Below are 24,425 nucleotides of genomic sequence, written 5' to 3'. Positions count from 1 at the left end.
TCAAAATAAAACCTAGTCGCTTTCTTGAGATTTTTCCTAATGCTAGGGATTTTCAGAAAGTTAGGGTATATGGGGTATATTCTCCTACGAGTCTTTTCCCGACTGAGTAATGTCAGTACTATCGGGGAATGGTCTGATATTCCCCTGGGCTGAATTTCAATGGTGTCCACTGCCTGTAGTCCGTCTCCCAACCACAAGAATTAGTCTATTCGTGACAAGCTATTGTGTACGGTCGAGTGATAAGTGTACTGCCTCGTGTTCGGGTACCTGCGTCTCCATATATCGACCAAGCCCATGGCCTCCACAAAACCTTGCAAACTGGTGGGACCAGGCGTGTGAGCCCGTCCCGGGAATTTATCCAGTTTTGGGTCAAGCACAGAGTTAAAATCTCCCCCAATGAAGGTGTCACCCGCTGGGAGGTTCAGCAGAAATTCTCCCAGTGCCGGTAGGGCCACTGTTTGAAGCGCCAGCGGCACATAAACTGATACTATGTTCAAAAGCCGTCCTTCCCACTGCCCGTGCACTGCTGCAAAGCGCCCCTGATCGTCTATTTTGTGTTGCAAGAAAATGAAAGGGGAGGTCTTCTTTAACAGAATACCTGTCCCCCTGGAGCCAGAGGTAAACTCCGAGTGCGCCACCACCTTGTAGCCTCTGCGGTCTAGTGCCTGGCATGCTCTCCCCGCGAGGTGCGTCTCCTGCAGGAAGACCAAGTGGGGGCCCTGGCGTCTGAGTGTCTGCATCACCAGTCCCCTCTTAATTTTGTCACCCTAACCCGCACATTCCAGGTCAGCATTTTTAGGGGTGGGATTGCCGTTTGTTGCATCAAGCCGCTATGGGCAGCTATTTGTGAGTGTTGCGACATAGTGGGGTGGTCTAAGTGGGGCCCTCCGAGTCGCCCCCATCAGTGCTGTGATCAAAGTGTCCCGTTGAGTGGTGCGTGTGTTTCTCTCGTCGTGTTGTGTCTTGACGTGCAACTCTTGAACCGCTATAAGCGATCTTGCTCTTACGTGTGAAAACAGATCAACAACAATTAACTTCCCCTTCCCTGCCCCCTGCCTGCCTCCCTGCTACGCGGACATACAACCGCCCGCCTCCCCCAACTTAGCAGAGTGCATATCCCTGTCCCAACCCAAAGTACTTGCTTGCGGGGTGAAAGAGTTCCGTGGCGGCAGCGGCTCCTTCTGCCCTCTTTGGCTTCACCCCGTCATCGAGCCCAAGGGCAGCACACCCCATAGTGTAGACCAGCGCCTTCTAACCTTTATCTGTAGGGTCCTCAGGAGTCGGGCAACTGGTCATCACCTCCCTGTTCCGCCTCCGATCTGTTATCCGGGGTACCACTATCCGTCGCTTGTGATCTCGGGAGGCGCCCATTATGTTGACCCCGGTGATCTCTGTCCGAGCGACGAGGCACCTCCACTCGACGCCATCCGTCCAGCCAATCCTGTGCTGATTCTGGTGTGTCAAAGAACCAGGTCTTAGTCGTGCCGGGAACCGCATCGAGTAGGGCAGTTCCTTTGCTCGCTGGGCTTTCTTTACTTCTGTGAAGGTTTTTGGCGGCGGGCCACTTCAGCCGTATAGTCCGGAAAGAATGCAATTGTTGAATTTTGTATCTTTATTGGCGGCGCCGTCCGTGCTGTTTGGAGTATGGCGTCCCTGTCTCTGAAATTGAACAGTCTGGCCAGCACCGGTCTTGGTGCAGCGCCTGGTTTTGGTGCACCGCCAGGCACCCTATGTGCTCTTTCCACAGAGAAGAAATGCGATAGTCCCTTAGGCTGCAGTTTGGACTTGATCAACTCCTCCACGTAAAAGGTCCATCGCTCGCTTGCCCTCCGACTCCGGCAGACCCAGGATTCGCACATTGTTCCTTCTCGAGCGTCCTTCCTGATCGTCCAACTTCTCCTGGAGCTGCTTAGTGACTGCTTCCATGGCTTGTTGTAGGTCTGAGGTGTCTTCTACCAGAGATTTCATGACCACTTCCACTTGCGCCACCCGCTCCGTCATTTTATGGAAGTCAGCCCGCAGTAGGCTAATATCTGTGGAGATGGATCCCACCGTCGTCTGTACACTGGACAGTGTTTTCATGATGTCTTCTAGTGTCACTTTTTTGGATCCGTCACTTTCCTAACCTTTTCCTGTAGAGGGGCGACCTTCTATCTGCGAGGTATTAGCCTTTAATAGGCGTATTTGTCCAGTTTCGCCTGCGTCGTGTTGTGCCTTGGTCCCCTGCCCGACATTGCTGATATTGCTCCCGCGTCGCGAGGCTTTATTTGGCTCATATCCACTTGCGACTTCTGTGAGGCAGCCTGCGTTGCTGTATGGATCGGGGATCACGGTGGCGGGGGGAGGGCTTGCGGGGGGTGGGGGGCGGGGGGAGCCGCCGCAGGGTGAAGAGCCCACGCACGTTTATTTGTGCGCTATTCCTTCTTTTTCGGGGCCTCAGAATGGCAAAGTCTCGCCACTGCTATGGGCTATCAACCCGACTCTGCCACATGCGGGCTCTCTTGTGTCCTTGCCGCAGATGGCGGTGGGCGCACTATGGTCGAGGTTTGGGTCCGCTCTGTCTGGGGTCTCACTCACACTGGTCTTACAGGCTATTGTACCCCCTTGCCACTCCTGTGTCTGTCAGCAGGCGCTCCACTGTCCAGCGAGCTCAGCGTGCAGTTAAGGGCCCTATCCTCCACGCGTGGCCACCGATTGCTGACTTTTTCCCACCAGTACGGGGCCTCTCAGAAGTGCCTTGGTATCCACCGCGCGGCCTCCGGGCCCAATCTAACAATTTATGGAGGTGAGGGTTATGAGAGCTGTCGTGTGTGGCCTCCGTTCCCCACCTGCCGTCTTTTCACTATGCAATGGTCCAGTAGGAATCCGGGTAGCTCTCCCCTCCGCAGCAGCCCTCGGTTCACGTATCCTTTTCCCACAGCAGTATCGCGTGCTCCGGTGATGCGATCACCCACCGCGTGATTTAGGCAGCCACTGCTTTTCCTCCGCCGCTGGCTGTGTGTTGCGTCCGACCTCCGTTCCCACCGGCCACTTCCGGCTCTAAAAGCGCCCGCCGCCTCTCACTTCCGCTCTGTCTAGCCGACAGTCAAGGCCGGTGCTTTGCGGCTGGAGGAAGGCCCCCGCTGTTCGCAACGCTTCTTGCCCGGTTGCCGTTGTCGGACTGCAACCGGAGGCACTTCTGGCGGTGCCGCTCGGGCTCTGCTCTCGGGGTCCGCACTCCGGGGTGCAATGTGGTCGGATTAAGTCACGGATTAATGGAAAGGAGCCGCTTGACTCGCCGTGCTCCCCGGCTACAGAGCTGCCATGTTTGGCTGCTAGCCACGCCCTCCCCGCTATGTGTAATTTGGCCCCTGGAAGTCAGTGCAGTTTGGCTAGAGCTTGAGATATAGAATTCTAGAAAATGTGATTCAATATTTGCCTAGTTGGGGAATTTTAGCCACGTTGTTATTTATTCAGGGTTTCTCAGTAAGATCTATGTAGACTGTTTCAGTGGTGCACCCTGTCAGAAATTAAAGCATAGTCTGGATTCTTCACAGGATAGAAAATAGATGGATGATCAACTTCAAAATCCTCACGTGAAAAAACATTCACTCGCTAAGAACTTCATTTGATCATCCTGCATAAGGCCCATGTTAAATTATATGCTTACGTTTCTTACACATTGAACTGGTACAGGTTTCTTATCCAGCGATGACAACAAACAACAATTCAATACATTTGAGGGGTGAAAGAGGTAGAATGTTTGTTTTCCTTTGATTTAATTGAAGTCTTTTTTTGAGTAATCCATAGCTGAATTCCTGTCAGACAATTGCACAGATTTTCCACTTTAACATTAGGGTCGCAATTAACTGTAAAAAGTATTTGTATATCATCAGCATATATAAACAGAGATAGTACCCAAGACTGGAACAAATGGGCCAATGGAACATATATACATTAAAAAGCAGGGGGATAAAACCAACACCAGTGGCACCACATAGGTCAGAACACAAAAGAGGCCACTGTGACCTGAACAGTTTGATTTATCAAAAAGGGAACAGCTACTGACCACCAAGTCAAATGAACTGAGGTACAGGTGAGCTGCCAATAACACCATTACATTTGAAGCAGAATTAAGAATGGAATCCTGGCTTGAATCTGTACTCATGTTGTTGCATGCCAAGTGTTCTCAGGGAACTTCTACTTGCACCACATGTGTGATGAAGCCTCTTCTGTAAGTCCAGAACGTGGCTTTGCCTAGTGGAGATCATTTTTGCAGCTCCCTGCAAATTCACCTTCTCCCCCAGCCCCTCTGTTGGAGAGATTTGCTCACCTGGAAGTGGTTGATGAGTGCCTATGTGGCGAATGGGCACGATGAATGCATGCAGGCCCTTGCACTGACCCTGGATGTACAACTGAGCCAGCACAATTGCATGGTTTGAGGTCTTTCCAACTGCAAAGCAACATGGAGAAGGCAGTGAAGGGTTACAGTTTACAATGCATATAGAAATATAAAGTGGTTCCATCTTCCTTTATCACCCTCCCTTATCCGAACACCTAGGACACCAACTCCATCTAGGCTACTACAAACTGGGCTACTCACCAATAACTGCATACTGGAGTTTGCCACTGTACTTTTATCTCACCTTTAAGTCAATGTGACTAACTCACTCTAAAACTTTACTAGGTCACATAATCTGTTATAGGTTGCTACCTCTTAACTCTTCTACCTCTCTTCTTCTGATCCAATATGTTTACATAACTCTTCCATTTCAGATAACTACTTAATGTTCATATGTTGCTACTTCATGGCTATGGTTCTCTACCACACTTCTGCTTAAGACTCGAGCTTCCTTTCTTAATTCCCATCTGTCTTTCACACACCCAAAGTTTTTTTCCTCTCCCTCACAGACCACTTCCAACTCGACCAGGTACATCTGAGAGCTTCCAGCTTCCTCAGTAATCTTGGCCCCTTTCATCCATAAAACGAGCCTACACATTTCATATACGATCATTTATGGTGCAAGAACAGGCAGTGCAGAGAGAACTATGGGTATGAGGTAAATGAATCTCGGACCCTAGTATAAATTTCCCGATTCATGCCCTTATATAGGTATACTTTATCATTTCCTTATATAGGCATAGAAATCATTACCATATTTGGCCTAAACCATACAGCCCAAATAGGGCATGGATACTTCCACTAAACTCCAAGAATTAACAACGTTTTCTTGGAAAAACCCGCCTTCAGCAGCCCGGGACTTCCCCCTGCTTGAATATTAAGTTCTCCTAGAACTCCCGGCGTTTTCCAAGAAATGAGCCTTTGAGTGACGTTCAGTCCAAACATGCATCAAACTCTGCACCTTCAAAGTATAAATATGCCTTGATTTGCCTAAACAAACACACGGTGGTTTGGAGCAGATCGACTATCTACTTGCCCGACGCCCTGCAGCAGCAAGTGCCGAATGAAGCCGACCCTCCAGCAGACACACTGCGAGACTCTGTCATTTCTCCTGCCGAGAAATCTAGCTCCAGTGTTTCCAGGCTACCCTTGCGGGTTTCTGGGAAATCGAGTCCCGAGAACGAGATACAAGACCTCCTTCATTCTAGAACAAAGGTACGGAGCTGATTAGACCTTTTAGAGAATTATTGGAATCAGATTCCTGGCAGAGAACTCCGAGACTTAAACTCCTTCTCTTATACTCCCTCCCTCTTACCAGACTTAGGTTAGGTACACCGGGGTAGGCTTATTCTAGAAGCACCAGTTGAGTATTTTAGTCATCCTTTTATCACTGTATGTATTTTATGTATTTTATACATTTTATGCACTTTATGGCTTAGAAACCGTATCATGCTTTTACAGTACTACTTTATAATACTGTTTGTATTATATGCATTGTACTTCATAGTAAGCTTTACTATTGTAGCAGTTCATTTTCAATGCTTGAGAAAGAAGACTGTTCAATAAATACCTTTTTATTGAAAACGCCAGTCTCTCTATTTCTCTTGCACCTCTGGTGAAACTAAGCATGCACGATTGACTGAGTGAAATAGTTCTCTATTATTTCCGCGACTCTAGAGATTTGATTTCTTATTCTTGGGAAACAAAGTTGTCATGTTTTATGCGGTTGTCAGAAACTAATCCCTTCTTGTTTATTCGAGAAAGTTTCTAGTGACCTCTGAGCTAGCTGCCACTCACAATTAAGTCTAATATAGCCGGTAGAGACCTAGTAGACCTCAGTCCTCCGTCTAAGCTACAGGATATATTATTCCAATGCGCAGAGCCTATTGGGAATATAGGAACTACACTACAGGTAAAGACCTCGACCAGGGACAACTGACTGAATTCACCATCACCTTCCCAACCCGAACCTCTTTGGGTCATGGCATAATCCCAGCAAACAACTAAACTGGATGAATACGCTGCTTGAACCTTGGTTGCTTAAAGTGCTGGTCTTGTAGTATTTGCTGGTTTGGGGGTGGGGGGCTGTCCCATGATCTACTCACAGAATGGTCTGCCCCACTTGATGCTCACAGACCGTGGGTTCATAAATGTTATGTTCTATTAAAACAGATTTGTAGAACACTATTTTGCCATTAGTAAGTCTTCTCAGAGTGGTTTGGTTCAGGCATTTGTACGCTCCAGTCCTGACAATTCCGTCACAGACTGGAGTATGTTTCCTCTTTGAGCAGCATCATTAGTAGTGTGGGTATGAGTGAGATTAATCTATGAAAAGATTAATATATCACAGCAACAAGTGTCTGTGAAAGCTTATCTCAACCTACAGTGACTGTGTGGTTTTGTTTATGATAAAAAAAAACAACAGGCAGGGTCAAAGTTTTCCTGCCATGATTGCGTGAACAGACACAGCTTCTAGTGTTTGCTGTTAGGACAACTTTAAATTATAACTCCAAAAGCTCGCATCTCAGAAGATTGCCTGACACGTAGATGAACTGGGCTTTTTGCTCAGCGTGGGCTCCTTTCTGCCAAGACAGAGCCATCTCTTACATATCTTGTGCAGGCATAATTCCACCCGCAAACTGGAAAAGGTTTTGAGGCAAGAGACTATGGCTTGTCACATAAGAATACAGTGCACGTTAAGATAGCAAGAATTTATGCATTTCATGTCTTGGTGGGGAGAGGAGCACTGATTACTGAACGGGCTGCGACGTTACACTCATTTCACCTGCAGCCACTAAGACATCATCTGGCAAATTTCACCAATGGTGTATGGAAGAACTTGAAATTCAGGTCACCACTGTCACAAAACTGCGTGAAGCAACACTGCGTGAAACACCTTTACCCCATCTGGGATGTTAGGGCCGGGAAAAAAGAACCTCATCGGTCATCCCTTTTTCTACATGGGATTCTGTAGATAGTGGATGAATCAATTATTACTGTAAAAAAGGCATTGCAATCGATGAGGATGGAGAATCAAATGGTCTCCCAGGTTTGCCATGTAAAGCAGACATCGAGTTCTGTACTAAGTGGTAAACCCCGCTCTACATTTCATCATTTACCAATGCATTGGTACTAGAGTCATTGGGAGAGTTAATTATCCATCCAATACACAAGAAAGGTGACAACACTGATCCAGCCAACTATTGTTTAATGGCTCTGCTGTATATGGAAGCAAAAACGTATGTCAAGATACTACTGGCTGAACTTGAGGAATGGGCTAAAGAGAAAAAACTAATATTATTCTACCAGACCGGTAACAGCAAAAAATCTTCCATGCAGGCCAACATTGTAGCTCTTTCATACATGATCCATTGCTCAACACTGCCCTCCAGACATGAATTGTTCACCTGCTTTGTGGACTATTCTACTGCTTTTAATAGAACAGATCACAATCTACTATGGACCAAAGTTGGGGTATTTAACAATCATTACTCATGGCAATAATTTCTTGGTGCCGATTCAATTTAATCTCTATACAGTGGATTTGGGGAACACACTATCGCAATCCAATGGCTTTCCACAGAGACTTGGTATTCATGTGGATCAACTCATTCAAGCAAGCGGATGATCTGGTTATTCTTCATTAAACTAAAAAAGGCCTGCAATGCACCTTGGATAAACTGCATAAATACAACTTAGACAACAAACTACAAGAAAATGCAAGGCAAATGCAAGGTGATGGTTTTCGGAAAATCAAAGAATAAACTCACCGAATACTTGAACATAGGACAGGTAAAGATAGGACATGCTGCAAATGGCACATTGATTATACACCGGAAAAACATGGGAAAAAAAGGCCAGTAATCTAACAATCACCCTCTGCAGGCTCAGCTCACAGTTACATAGCCAAACAACAGAAGCAACACTTAGAGTAACAAAAGCATAGCCTATTCCAACGGTATCCTATTGTCATTTGTCAATCCATTTGAAACTCTCCCAATCGATGGATATAGTTCAGTATATAACTGACCAGCATATCTTCTGCCTACCATAATAGGAAGTTCAGGTACAGATATGACTAGAATTTTGATTAACAGAGGATTTGGAACGAGAGTAATCCTCGATTAAGTATGATCCTCAAATCGTGATTTGTCAAACTGACAAACTTGAGATGAAGATCTCGGCCATAAGCGGAGTGCGCAGCTCCCTGGATTCAGTCAACATAGAAGTATCTCTCATCAGGGCGGACTTTCACAAAATGGACGAAAGAGTGAAGGAACGTAAAATAGTCCCGACAGCGCTGCAGACTGATACCTCCCAGCTTCAGCCACAGGTGGCTGAGCTACAGAATAGACAGGAGCGGATGGCACAGCAACTTCGCGAATATGAAGGACGTGCCCGTCGTAATAACATACGCATATTGGGTGTCCCGGAGCGTGCAGAAGGGCCAGCAGCTGACCTCTATGTGGAGGAATTAATGACCACACACCTTCAACCTAGGGGTCTATCATGGTATTTTTCAATAGAAAGAGTGCATCGACTGCCAGGAGGCAGGCCAAAGCCCGGGCCCACCCCCACTACCCCCCATCCCCCCAGAGACCAGTCATCTCCAGTGTTTTTACCTTAAGATTGATAACAACAAAGTCACGTTCTTCCTGGACTTCACTGCCAAAGTTCAAGCCCAAAGACGTAGCTTTCAAGGGGTGAAAAAGGAGCTCCGGGCCCGAAAACTGAATTATGCCATGCTCTTTCCAGCGAAATTTAGAGTGGAGTCTGACGGCAAAACATGGTTCTTCACTTCGCCGGAAGAGTGTAGGATTGGCTGGAGGGGTGGCGCAGAGTGGGGGGGCCAGAGATGAGACCGTAATGGAGGACCCAGGCTGTACAAAGAGAACACTGACACTCCGTCTGTAGATGACTCCGTTGCCATGAAAGGGAAGGAGGTGTCACACAGATAGAACATCTATCCGAGGACAAGAATGCATTAAGTCCTACAAAAGCGCAAGTACTGCAGTGGTGGTGAGAATATCCTAAAGACTTGAATAGGAATGTGGGCTGCCTGGGGACCTGTAAGTCGTGTAACTAGTCATAAATATACTTAGTCATAAATATTTACCCAGCAGAGGGATGTACTCCCGGGTTATCTTACTGATGGGGACAATGGATAGACAGCAATAGGCAAGGGAGCGCACCAAGCCCGTACTTTTCAGCATTCTTGGGGAGGGGGGGAAGCCTAGTTGGGGTGTGGGTAGTTTCAAATCCACGGGCAGGGGGGGCAGGGAGGGGGGTGGGTGAGGGGAGGAGGGAGGGGTGTTCATATTTTCAATGTTTGTTTGATTTACAGCACAACAGTATTTGAAGAGACAGTCTCCGGACGTGGTGCTACTACAAGAGACACACTTGGTTGAGAATAAGAGCAAGCCCTTACAGGGTGGGAGTACAAGCTTCTCGTACATGCTGACTACACCACAGGATCCAGGGGTATGGGTATTCTGGTCAAAAAGAACCTACCTCTTATCATAAACCGGACATGGGGGCAGATTTGCCATAGTGGAGGCCCAACAGGAGGGGTGGGCGCTTAACGTGATCTCACTATACCTGCCACCGGCACAAGGTAAGGAAACTCTGGCAGATCTTGGTAACATACTGACTGACCTTCCAGTGGGCACCTTAATCCTGGGAGGAGATTATGATATGACAATGGTTTACACAATTGACAGACACACACAACGGCCAGGAGCGAGACCAAATGTGCTTATGGCTGAATTCACCACAGCTATGGTTCTAACTGACGTAGGGCGCGCTTCACAACCGACAACCACGATATACTTACTTCTCCAACACCAACAAGATGCCTATCTCGTAGCGACTATTTTCGAATGAATACAGCCTCAATAGGTAACTTTAGGCATCCCCAAGCCTTGCCAAGAGGTATTTCGGACCATTCACCCGTTCAGATTGAATTCACGCACTGGGAATGACAGCCGCGTACCACTATTGTCCTTAACCTGTTTTGCTGAAAATTCCAGACATAAAGGAGGAACTATGCGCGCAAACCGGCAAATACTTTAAAGAAAATCTGGGCTCGGTTGATTCGGCTCAAACCATATGGGAGGCATATAAACTGGTCTTGAAGGGACAGGCCTGGGTATATCCGAAATACGCGCCAGCTCATAGTTCAGGTGGAAGAAGAGCTCCAACAACGGGAACTAGACCACGCAACTAATCCATCGGATGACACACAGCATTGCCTGGTGCTCAAGCAAAAAGAATATAAAATCAAAACTAGAGAGCATATGATGGCCAAACACCTCCATACCCAATACAGACTGTATGAATTGGGTGATAGGGCCGGTAAAACGTTGGCATGGTTAGAGAGGCGAGAACAAGGAGATAGATGGGTGCCCAGGCTAACACTGCCATGTGGCGAGACACTTACCCATCCCAGGGACATAGCTGAGGCATTCGCAAACCACTTAGAGCAGATATACTCTCCCTTTACCAGATAAACAGCGGATGCTTGTTTCCCGTCCTGGGGGTGAGTGCTTGCAATGTTCAACACTTCGTCCATCATCCCCTTTGGTTTTGCTTTATTCGCCTTATGTTGGCAGGGTATGCCCAGACGTGTGTCCCTTGCTCACTTTGCCACTTGATTCAAGCTAGCCTGGCTGATGACGGTTGATAAGCCAGAAACTGGTCCCAGGATACTGGTTTGCGGTCCAGGGAAGACATGGCTTGGCAGTACGGGCTAGACTGTTCCCATGAGGCACAGGGTCAGACTGATTTGCATATGGCCATGTCTGAACTGGGGTGGCAGAGTGAGCTAAAGAATGATGATGGATTAAACCGAGATCAGTTGACTGCGGGTGACCGCTTGCAATGTTCAACACTCTGTCCATCATCCCCTTTGGTTTTGCTTCAATCAGGCTTTATGCCAGGGAGGAACACAGCACTTAATATCCTTCGTCTCCATAAAGTGCTTGCACGTAGGTAATTCCTGGAGAAGACACAGTGGTCCTGTTGTTAGATGCCTCTACGGCGTTCGACTCTATAGAATGGCCATACCTATTCGAAGTTCTGAACAGGGTGGGATTTGGCCCGAAGTTTCTGGGTTGGGTGAAACTGTTGTATACAGATATACAGGGGCAAGTGAGTCAATAACTACACATCCCGCGCAGTCACATTACGGAGAGGTACCCGACAGGGCTGTCCTCTATCACCACTGATATTCTCTCTTATATTAGAACCACTTGCGGTGAGGATACGTGAGATGTAATGGTAAGGGGGCTGAAATGGGCAGAAGATCAGGAAGACCGAATATCCTTGTATGCTGATGATATACTGCTATACCTTAACTCCTCCTATAAATCCATTCAAGCGGTCTTGAACATTTTTACGAGCTTTAGGAAGTATTCCGGGTATGCAATCAATTGGAGCAAGTCTGTATTGTTTATGCTTTGGGGCCAGGTTCCTCGTCTCCCAGTACACTGTACGATAGAAGTGGCTAGAGATGGATTCCGGTACTTAGGAATATTTGTAACATCAGACCCGGTCCTCTTTCACAATCATAACTTAGCGCCTCCATTAGCCAGTCTGCGAGCGGATGTAAAGCACTGGCGGTCCCTGCCTTTGTCTTTAGTGGGCTGCGCCGCCCTCTTCAAGATGTTGGCTCTTCGGTGTTTTTTATATATGCTTCAGAACTGCCCGAACCGTGTTCCAGATGCATATTTCAAAGCAGCTGGAAAGTGAATTCCGCACGCTGCTGTGGGATGGCAGGGCCCCCCGGGTGGCAATGAAAAAGCTAACGAAAAGTTGGTACGACGGGGGCGTAGATATTTTGGGCCCACCTCTCACACAATAGGGAATCTGGCAACAGGTGAATTCTCGCCTGGGCTGGGCTAACACCCTCGGAAAAGCGACACCATTTTGGCAAGCCCAGAGACTAGGCATGTTTTGTCATCAACCAGGGTTCGACAAGTGGGATAGGATTGGAATATCGGTGTTAGAAAACTTGATTAAGAAGGGATCTATCATTAATTTTGAGGAACTCCGTGGACACTATCAAATGGCTCAGGGGGAACTGTTCAGGTACTTACAAATAAGGCACGCCCTGCAGACAGATTTTCCAAATTTTAAAGACATACCAGATTCATCGCCATTAGAAGATCGATTGTTAGATGAGCAGTTACACTCGAAAGCCATTTCTTTAAACTTATAAAAAATTGTTTAACAACTTGCCCGATACTTTAAGTAAAGTCAGAGAACAATGGCAAGGAGGGCGTGGCTTGGACGCCGTACGGGATGGACGGCTAGGTGAGGAGCTCCGCCGCGCTGGGACAGCTTCTTCGATTTTTCCTGATGTGACGGAAGCCGAACTTCGTCGGAAACATCGAATTCTGGAACCGGAACATACCGCCAGCATGAGGTGTGTTTCCACTGTCTGTATTCACTGCCCTTCATGAGTTTTCAGCCTCTTTGACTCTCCAGCTGCCGGGAGCCGCCATTTTGAGACTTGCCTCAGCGCCGGCGATTCCTTTGCGTTCTGGCTTTTCCTCAGCACATTCAATTACCAGACCCACACCAGCGGCCACTTTCGCAATTTTGGTTTTGGAAGGGGAGTGCTTGGGTGCATATTACTTCTATATGCCTTTCTTTTACCTCAATTCGCTCTCGCTTTTCCTCATGTATCCGCCATTTTGGAATTTCCACGGATGAATGCGAGCCGCGGTCTCTGCTCCATCCCTCAAGCCTACATGCCGTTTATACGGTTCATCTGCAGTTTGCCACCTCATACCCTCCTTTGCCCTCTACAACCGGCACCTCGACTCGCCACATGTTTCTTCCTAATGTTGTGCGCTTCCCTGTCATGATTATCTCCTGACCACTGACCTCACCAACATTATTGATTGTATATCACAGCTGCGGAGCGCTTGTCATCAGCGCGCATCATTGTGCCCGCTTTTCACACTACGCTCACTGTGGTGTGAAGCTCAATTCATTATTGGCAAGCGCCCGTTCTTCTAAAGCACGAATCAACAATACAGCGCATCTGCGACATTAACGGAGCGGTTCCTCCTACGCTGCAATCCATATTCTCCTCAGCACGAATATCTAGTCTCAACCAGTAATATCTACACAGATATAGACTAGACTACCTACTGGCACAAAACATTTCTATGGTGAGGATACGTCAACCTCAATTTGTCTTCACACCCACTGTGAACACTTTGGCAGGCTCTCCATCTGGTACACCTAAGGCGATTTGCTCTGCCAAAATGTCGACTCAAAAATCATCTTTGGCTCACTCATCTGTTGGTAAGCCTTCTCCACCGGCTACATCAGGCAAGCGCCTTAAACAAAATTCCCCTACACCAGAGGATAACCCCCCTGCTTCGCCTATTGATCAGGTTTTGGAGGAACTGCGAGCAATGCGCCCCTTTATTGAAAAAACGAGTACAGATATGCAGCTTTTGAAGGACAAGTGGGAATCCATGGATGCCCGAATTTCTACTGTTGAGCTCCATATTCCTGAACTTCAATCCAACACGCAGCGTATTGTGGCGTTAGAAAAGACTGTCCTTTCCCTACAAAAGCATACAGAAGATTTGGAAAATCGAAATAGGAGGAACAACCTCCGTATTTACAATTTGCCGGAAAATCTTGAAGGTGACAATCCAGTGACTTTCTTCACCACCTTTTTACCGAAACTCTTGGATTTGCCCCCTTCTACGTCCATCAGCATTCAGAGGGCCCATAGATTAGGTGCAAGAACAGACTCTTCTTCCAAACCCCGTGGAGTCATCATCCTCTTTTTGAAATACACGGATCTTCTTTCGATTCTTTCAGCAGCAAGGAACAAAAAACAAGTGACTTGGCAAGGTCAACGAGTTTACCTATCTCAGGATGTCTCTAATGTTACTGCCTCCAGACGTAAAGAATTTCTAGCTATGCGTCCTTCTCTGCGTTCTATGGGAGCAAGATATGGCCTGTTTCACCCATGTACTCTCAGAGTCACCTATCGAAACAAGACTTGGTCATTTCAGGAACCTGGAGAACTACGGAACTTTCTCCTTTTACAAAGTGAAGAAGGAATGGACGCCTCCTCCTCTGCTTCGACCAGTGGCTGATCTTTGGCTTTTGTTGTCTTCATGTCTTGTTCTCTAGTAATCTTTCTCTAACTTCATGTTCCTCTCAACAATCCTTATCTCAACCTTAACATTCTCATTTTCCTTATCTCCTCTTTGAATGTCTCTCTCTCCTGTCTCTTACATTTACCCATTGTTCCTTTCTACACTCTAGACCTCTATTTATGTCACATGTTCAGTATATATGTCAACAAGTTTTCTTTTTTTTTTCCCCCAGATGGATATATGTCGGACGCTTCCTTCACCATTTTGTCCCATCCTGTATTCCTTTTTGTGCGGTCTTGGCGTGGTTCTGCTCCTGACCCTGGTTCGTCCGTCTTGTAGCGCATCACCACCTCCCCTCCTTCCCCCTTTGTGTACTTCCCCCTACAGGTATGTTCAATACAGTCATGCTTTTGGATTTGTACTGTCTTCTATGCCTTCTCTCTTTTCTTCCTTCTCCTTCCTTTGCTGCTCTTCCCTCCCTTTTCCTATCCCTCTCCCTTTCTCCCTTTCTTTTTCTTTTTCATCTTCTACCTATCCTTCCTTCTACCTTTTTGATGATCTATATGGTTATTATTTCTCTACAGTTTGAATTACTAAATGTACAGTATGTTGTTGCATTTTTCAATTTTGATCAATTTATTACTCTTTCACCTTCAAAGTTGTTTCATGGAATGTGAAAGGATTTAATCACCCTATCAAAAGGCAAAGAGTACTATCACACCTATCCTCTTACAACCCAGATATTGTTCTTATTCAAGAAACCCACCTCTCAGATGTCGAATCCTTAAAACTAAAGCGGTTGTGGGTTGGAACTGTTTTATTCTCTCCTGCTTCTCAAAAAAAGAATGGAGTAGCTATTTGATTCATAAACGCCTTCATTGTAAAGTATTGTTAGAAGAAAAAGATGATGAGGGGCGCTGGATTTTAGCTAAACTACTCATTAATGCTATCCCAATTACTGTGTTTAATGTTTACGGTCCTACATGTTTTGACTCCTCCTTTTGGCCCTCCATTACAGCAAAATGTATTTCAGCATAAGGATGATTCTTTCCTACTAGGTGGAGACTGTAACCAGATCATTGACCCCTTTTTAGACCGTAAATCTTCTGTCCGTTTTTCTCCTCATAAACCACATAAACAGTTCCTTGACACTATCACTCAGACACATCTTGTGGACTCATGGAGACTCACTCACCCGGATGTTATGGACTTCTCCTTCTTCTCTCCTCCTCATGCTACTTTCTCTCGTCTGGACTACATTTTTCATCTCTATCTCAACACCTTATCTCCTCTTCTATTGAACCTATTGTTATCTCTGATCATGCTCCTATTATTACTGTCTTTGACCTCCTTCCTCCCACTCCTAAGTCCTCTCGTTGGCGTTTCAATCCTTCTCTTCTTATTGATCCTCTTTTTTCCTCCTCTTTTCGTTCTTTCGCTTCTGAATTTTTTCAACTTAACTCTAAGCCTGATACCCCTCCTCATGTTCTATGGGATTCCTTCAAGGCCACAGCCCGCGGTTTTATTATTGATTTTGTCTCTAAAAAGAAGAAAAAATTCCTTCAAAAACGTAAAGTTACCCTTGCGCACATTAAATCGCTGGAACATCAATTCTATACTTCATCTACTAAGCATATGTCTCCTGAACTTCTTAAAGCTAAGATTGCTTTTAACAAGCTCACTACAGATTCAGCCTCCTCTTTTCTTCTCCGAAGCAGCGCACGATACTATGGAGGCCGAAATAAATCAGGTAAATTATTGGCTAACTATCTAAAATCACGTAAAGAACGAACTAATATTGATTCTATATATTCCCCCTCTAATATTCTTCTTCATACGGATACAGAAATCTTGGAACAATTCCATTCTTTTTTATAAATCTTTATACACTCCTGAGAATCCCCCCGCCCCAGAGCTTATTCAATCGTATTTTGATAACATACCTCAGCCGGATACTTCCCACCTTAATTTTTCGACCGTTGATACCGATTTCACTATTTCTGAGCTGTCCACTGCTTTATCCTCCCTCACTAAAGGTAAGACTCCAGGACCTGACGGCTTTCCAGTTGAATTTTACCTACATTTTTCCGATCTCCTCTTACCTAAACTCCTATCTCTTTTTCAATCTTTTTGTTCTACTGGATCGGCCCAAGGCTCATTTCAGGACGCCACCATATGCCTTATCCCTAAAGACGGTAGAGACCCTAAGTTTTGTAAAAATTATCGACCTATATCTTTAGTTAACGTGGACTATAAGATTTTTGCAAAATTATTAGCTCTTCGCCTTGATCCGCTCCTGCCACATCTCATAGGAAAAGAACAATGTGGTTTTGTTAAAGGCCGCCTTACTTCGGATAACTCCAGACTCTTCCTTAATGTTTTAAGTAAAGCCCCCTCATTATCAATTCCCATTGCAGCCATTTCAGTCGATGCGGAGAAGGCTTTTGATCGGGTTGACTGGTCCTTTCTCATGGCTTCCTTAAAATGGCATGGCTTCAGCCCTAAATTTATATCTTACATTTCTCGAATATATTCTAACCCCAGAGCCTCTGTTCTCGTCAATGGTCAACTCACTTCCCCATTCACGCTTCAACGCGGAGTCCGTCAAGGCTGCCCCTTGTCACCTCTTTTATTTATTTTAGCGCTTGAACCCTTCCTTACTTCTATACGTAACAATCCCTCCATTTCTGGATTCCCATATGGTGCTCATCATCTTAAATTATCTGCATATGCTGACGATATCCTTTTATTTATTTCAGACCCGGTCACCTCTGTTCCCTCTTTATTAAGTGAATTTAAAGAATTCTCTTTGGTTTCAGGTTATAAAATAAATTCTGACAAAACAGAAATTCTTCCGTTAACCAAATTTTGCCTCCCCCACTTCTTCACAGCTACCGGCTTTGCTTGGAACTCTAAGAAAATTAAGTATCTTGGTGTTCTTTTTTCTAACTCTATTTTCTCTTCTATTCAACTTAACATGAATGCGGTCATCTCCAGAATAGACTCACTACTCGCTTCTTGGAATCCTCTGTTCCTCTCCTGGTGGGGTCGTCTTGACTCCATCAGGATGATGATCGCCCCGATTTTGATCTACTTATTATCCATGCTTCCAATTCGTATCCCAAATTCATATTTCCGCCGCATTGATTCTGTATTGTCCAAATTTCTCTGGAAGCAGAAAAAGGCTCGAATATCTCTCCTACACCTTCGTAAATCTAAACTTAATGGTGGAACCAACTTTCCAGACTTTCGCCTTTACCATAAGTCCTTCTCACTCCGACAAGCTTCTCGCTGGCTTTCTCAGGAAACATCCCCTGTCGAACAGGAATTATTGCTTCCTTATTCTTTACAAGAGGTTATCCGCTTCACTTCTAAAGCTCCATGTCTTAACCCACTTTTATTCAAACATACCGCTTCTCTTCTACGACCTTTAGTCTCCTCTACTCCGATCTCTCAGGAATTCTTTTTACTATTACCTATATGGTATAACTCACTCATACTAATAAATAACAGACCTATTGCATGGCCCTCATGAAGAGCGAAAGGTATCATCTGGGTACGTCATCTTTTTGATGGCTCATCCCCCTGCTCGTTTCCTAAATTCCAATCTCAGTTCCTCTGTCCTCCTTCTTTCGCAAAGAAATTTCTCGTCCTTATGGAAACCATTTTAGACTGCTATTATTCTCTTCCTTCTGACAGCCCACCAGCCTCGTCCCCCTCTCTCCTTACCGTCCTCTCTACTATTCCTAAAGCTTCCCTTATTTATCGATATTTCTCAGCCCCTGACCCGGATCGTCTCAAGTCGAAATTGGAACTATCTTGGGAGAAGGATTTGGATTCTTCATGGTCAACTTCTCTTTGGGACAAAATATGGGCCAGATCTTTGAAGATTTCCCGGACTGCTTCTCTTACTCAATCTATGTTTTTCTTCTATCACAGACTCTACCTTTCTCCTCTTTCCATTTCTCGCTTTCAATCCAACTCTACTTCTAATTGTTGGACCTGTAATGCCCCCAATGCAGATCTTCTACACCTTTTCTTCCTCTGTCCCTCAGTTCGTACTTTTTGGACTCAGATATACTCTCGCCTCTCTCGTATCTTCAATATCTCTGTTCATTTTTCCACCTCATTTGTGTTTCTAGGTAGCCTTTCAGATGACTTGGAACTCCCATCACACTCTCACGGACTTTTTGACCTTATGTTCGCCCTTGCACTGCAGCACATTGTTTCTAACTGGAAGTCTTTGAACGCTGTATCTTTAAATTGTTGGTGGAATCTAGTGTGTCAATCACATAGACTTGATGTTGCCTTTGCCTCCTCCTGCAAACCCTCTCGCAATGTTGAACTTTATTGGTTACCACTTACTTTATATTTAGATCAATCTGCCAAAAAGTTATATTCTCCATTTTCCTCTGACAATTTCAAACCCCCTTGAACATATGTACTCTTGCCGGTAGTTTATGATATTTTTCAATTTCACTATGGTATCTTTTAGTTTTATTCAGGTTTCCTTTTTGCTAAAAGTTCTTATTTCAAGTAGTTGCTAAATATTGTATATTTTACTGTACTCTCTGACTGACATTTATTGTATTCTCTATTTTTACTCGATCCTTATGCTCTTAACATGTTTTATTTACCCCCCTCCCCCCCCCCCTCTTCCCCGTGCAATACTTCAAAATGCTTTGGTTTTCATTGTGATATTGGCTACTTATGTTTAATTTTCCCAATCTTTAGCCTTTTTTCTTCTATTTTGCTGATGTCACCTTATTGTAATATTTGATTTTGCTCTAATAAAGCTTTCAAACATAGAGAACAATGGCAAAGGGACTTGGGGCCTATTGACAATAAAGATTGGCAAGCGGCTGCAATGTCCCCTAGAGAAGCAGCCATACACTCCGCTTCCGGCTGATACAGTTTAAGATTCTACATAGGTCCTATATGACAGGGTTTACCGTAGCCAAAATAGGAGCGCGTAAAGATGACCTCTGTTTCAGGGGATGCAAAAAAACAGCCACCTTCTATCACACCATCTGGGAATGCCCTGCAATAGAGCATATATGGGAGGAAGCCACAACTCGCATTCGGACTGCACTGGGGAAGGAGGTAGTACTCACACCACAGCTGGGTCTAATAAACATCTGGATGGCGACGGACCTCAAAGAAATTGATCAGCAGTTGACAACACTAGGGTACACTCTGGTTAAGCGGGAGCTGGCGAAAGGGTGGGGGGTGGCCACCCCACCATCCAAACACGTATGGGTGAAAGAACTCGACAAGTGCATGATAGCAGAAAAGGAAGTGTTTATAACTCGAGGATGCCCTAGAAAATGAGACAAGAAATGGAACAAATGGAATGTCTATCGCGGAGACATATGTTTATCCCCAATGGAGGAATTAGAAATGCGCAGAAGTGGGAACAGAGATGTAACCAATTAGTGTCTACGACTTGCTAACCCCTGATTAATGTACAAAATACAAAATGTGCACTGAACGGTACTGTATGTATGATTGCTATTGAACTTAATAAAAAGTTGTTTTTTTTAAATCGAAACTATTTTTGAACAATAGAACAATCCCTGGTCAAACTATTGGACTACAGCCATGAATAACTTAAACCTCATTCTAGATTTCGCACTATTCCATAGGGCAGTGAAATCTTTATTAAAAAAAGACCGTGGAAAGTTTATCCAAGGAAGTGGATTCAACCAAAATACAAAGCAGGTCCCGATATGAACTGATCTGTAAATCATAAGAAAGAACAGATGCAGCCCCACTTGAAAAAGGGTTTGAGCCGGGAATGTGGAAATCAAATACTGCATGCAAGGTTCATGATTTTGTCAATAAAAGAGAATAGAGCAGCTTGGGAAAAAATTCAATCAGGCAACGAGGGCCGCAGATTCTGCAACTACATAAGAGAATCAATAGCACAGTTTGCTGATCCCATGAATTTTCAAGTACATGCTATTCTCTACTCAGGCCGATGCTTCTAAGAAAAGCAATTACAACTTGCAGAGGAGCACTGGCACTCTGCTTCACCACAAATGACACCACAGTACATGCATTGTTTGGAAAGTTTATAACTTGTAAATAATACATTGAAACTCAGTGTTGCCTCACTCTGTTTTGAAGTCACAAAAGGATGATTGCCAAAAACCAAAGGAACTGACGAGTAGTATTTTCGTGTTTTCAAATGAATTATTTTAATTGAAATTTGGTTGTATGGCCTTGGAAAGGATAATTTGGTACTGTAAGTATTCATTTTAATGATTTTTGTTAATCAAATCAATAAAATGTATTCATTCCTCCACACCAGCTCTTGTTTCTACAATGAGCACACTAGTCTAGGATGGTGTGTCCTGTGAGAAATGGTGGCTCAACAGGGGAACATACACTTCCGGCCCACACCAATAAGGCTCCTAGATTTCGGTCTTCCGAGGTTGTAGATAGTCACAGTTGTTGTTTTGTAACTGCTCTCTTGCGGTTGAGGGTTGTATTAATTGTACATTTGATAGAATGTAATACAGAGTTTGCTTATTGAGGAACATTGGTTCTTATCCTTGGGAATCAAGTGATTGTTTTCTTAGAGTGACAATCTATTTTTATAAATGGCCAGAGTTAGCAGGACTTTGTGAATTCAAACCCAGGACACCGGTCCGTTAGTTTTTGTTTGTCCAGAACCTGTTGAAGAGGACTACCAGGGGTACTTAGAACTGGGCATGTAAACTCCAATGCTAGTTGTTTTATAATGATAATGTTTATTGAGGCCTCTACTTCGCACAAGCAGATCAAACTTCTTAACCAACTTGCCTTCCAGAAGTTTAAAGTCCCCATTAATTCAATAAACATTTGATTTGGCAACAGTTTTTAAAACCTGATAGCTAAATGTCCAACAAACTGCAAATAACTTGCTCAAATTCAGCCTCATTAAACAAAAAGACAGCTGCTTCTCCATCTGCCTTTTTAGTGAACGATCTGGTTTCTCCTATAAAAATGCAAATTAGTTACATAATTCACTTTAATCTTGCCCAGCAATACTCATGGCTCCATCAGTCACACCAATCACCAAAATATCCCTATGCTCTTCACCTGACTGTTATCACTACTCACTCATCTAGCACCTTGTGAAATGAGATGTGGTACTCACGTCCACCAGGCCACCATTTGATCGAAGATACAGTGGGGCTGTTAAGGATGAACTCCTGCGTTGATGGGTCGTAGGTGGCAGTTGTCTCAAGGCCACGCAAGTGGGTCCCTATGAGTGAAAACATGTTAGGCACATATGGTGGCAGCTACTGTTGCAAAAGAGGCCCCCACATAAAATATGGAGGAAAACAGTGAAATTCCCTCTCCCACCCTGAAAAGAAGCCATCATATCCTATGCAGCCCCCTCCCACAAGACCAGCCTATCTTTTCCAAAGGTCAGGTTACAAAGTCACCACCTTGAAGAGCCAGCTAGAAAAATGGGAATTGGAAGGTATTTATCCAGGAGCAAGAGGAGTAGCAGTCATGCAGTTAAAATTTAACAGCAGAGCAATTAACCAGAGGTGAACAAGTGCAACCATGTTGATTAAGCTGTAACCTCTAAGTAAGGGTGCGCGAGGTCCAGACGCAGTAGTCACTACTACTCCTTTACATAAACGTACGTGGATTCAAAGGGGTGGGAAAACAGCAGTACTGACATTACTTTACAATAGTTTTTCCGCCAGCATACCTAAACAACTTTGTTTTAGAAACAAGCTGGTGTCTGTCGCACAACTGTTTTTAAGGTTTACAATACAATGTAGCTAGGAAAGGGAGGGCTCTTCTTGAAAGAGAAATCTTGGCTTTTCCATTATTCCTAAACAAATACATAATAAACGCTTATACTTGCCAGAAACTATGTAAATGTCAGTATGGTGAACAGCTGAGATGACTGTAGCATCGGCCTTCTTTTTCTACAGAATGAACCACTGTATTTATGCCATCCACACAGTTCCTTGCTAATTAAATTGCAGTCCAGCCACAAAAAGGGGCATATTCCCCAAGGAGTGCCATCAAATGAACAATGTCAGCTGCAAACATGATATGCCGGTTAGCTCCTTTGAGATCCACTTGCTGCTTACCATGAAACTAATCATTGTAGCACAGCTGCAACCTGGTTTCCCTAGTTTTTGCCTTCATCAGCGATATGTGAAACCAAACAAACTTCTACAAACGAGACGACTTTAGACCATTTCAAAACTCTTCCTGGACCCTTTGTTCCATATCACAATTCGTGTGAGTAGAAGGTCTGTTGAAAAAACTGCTCAGCTCCTGGACATGAGAACATTTATTTGCAGAAAGTAAAGAGGATGCAGTCAAATTAATGGACAGTGCAAGTAACGCTAACCATCCCTATGAATGGAGTAGGAGCTCGGGATTGGTTTACCCTTAACCACTCACTCCAAGAAGTGAATAACTGAATAAAGTCCGAAAACAGCACACTAAGCACCCAGTAAAAGAATCACAAATATGAACATAGTCACCTGAGAGCTTCAGGATATCACCAACATGTACACCACCTTGGTCAAGCATGTCTAAGAATAAACTCTACAACCTTCAGCTGATCTTTTAGAATGTTACCACAATAGACCTTTAGAACTCACGGTCTTCATTTTTAACCTACAACCCAACTTGTGTTCTGAAGACACCAAGGCACTAAGTGGCATAATGTGCACATTACATAAGACCACAGACTAGATGGGCCAAAGCTGCAAGCAAATAACTCAAGACAATTGACTAAGTGGGCCTACACAACCTTTCATAGTAACTCTGGTTCATCGCCAGTAAGGGGCAAAGCGACGCCCAACACTGTTGTCAAAGATTATCTATGTAAGCAAGCAGATTACAGGGGTAGGACTTAAGGCATTTCTGCTCCTCTTGGATTTCTCAGGCCAAAGGATTGTACCCTGCTCTATTGTATTCTTTTGCAATCTATTTAAACTGAAAGCCTGTGAAAGACATAACCCCTACAACACTATGATGTTACAGTCAATAATATCAGGGAAAATTCTGCAAATGACAGGTTACATAATACGCTTTAATCATAATGAGAGAATCTCAAGCAGACACATTGCTCATTCTATCACCAAAGCAGATTAGAGACAAAGTTCTGCCAAGTAATACCAACAAAAATCGCAATGTTCACACAATGATCCTGGCTTCCTTCTGAACCCTTGGAGGGGGTAAGCAGGCATGGGGAATATACTTTACAAGCAAATGTAGCTTTCTTTGTACACAGCATTTAAATGAGAACGGGGTAGTCAAATGACAATATTTAACCATTGGCTTGTCTTCACAGCAGTGTTGCTTGCATATTGTGTTGGTAACTCTCGCCCCCTTTAGGACAATAAGGAGCTCAACATGGGAAAGGCTAACTTGGAAAACAGTGAAGTCAAAGGAAGGACTGGCAATGATAAAATGTATAGAAGGATGCTAATTGCACTATCTGGTATCAGCAAACATAAAAAAAACAGTAAAGGGTGTATTGATGGTAGTCATGTAACCAATGGGTCACCTTTTTGTATTGAACAAACTCCCATCTTTTGTCGGATCACCGGTCCATCGGCTGAAAATGTATTAATAATTCAAACCGGCAAATGCAATTTAGTGTCTGCCAATTAGAAATCAATCTATAAGATTGTGTTATAGCTAGTGCAGGAGAAGAAATTCAAACTTACAGTTTCAAGATACTCTTTGTAACCAGAGGTAAAAATTATAATTTAGTGGAAATTGAAATGTAGCCTTCTCTAAAGACTGTTGCACTTTATTTAAGTGAACTTCGTGTTTTCTGAGCTCTATATACATTTGTCTCTTCCTGCTACTTTAAACCTTACATTGAGACGTTTATTTGTGGGCTTTCAAAATACAAATTACGTCTACTTATTTTCCGAGTT

The 24,425-nt window shown here is 44.4% G+C and overlaps 1 protein-coding gene across 3 annotated transcripts in view; it reads right to left on the bottom strand.

Annotated features, from left to right (window-relative positions):
* Positions 1-24,425, bottom strand: part of ACOX1 (acyl-CoA oxidase 1) — a 207,941-nt gene that overhangs the window by 69,232 nt on the left and 114,284 nt on the right. For all 3 annotated transcript variants that reach the window (XM_086930716.1, XM_086930717.1, XM_086930715.1), the window contains exons 4-5: positions 21,656-21,763; positions 4,313-4,432 (exon numbers count right to left, since the gene is read on the bottom strand). In XM_086930716.1, the coding sequence (XP_086786842.1) occupies positions 4,313-4,432; positions 21,656-21,763 (228 nt within the window). The remainder of the gene's footprint in view (positions 1-4,312; positions 4,433-21,655; positions 21,764-24,425) is intronic.

This window comes from Lissotriton vulgaris, chromosome 7 (genome assembly GCF_964263255.1).
Source record: "Lissotriton vulgaris chromosome 7, aLisVul1.2, whole genome shotgun sequence".
NCBI lineage: Eukaryota > Metazoa > Chordata > Amphibia > Caudata > Salamandridae > Lissotriton > Lissotriton vulgaris.
This window is presented reverse-complemented; position numbering and strand designations above follow the sequence as displayed.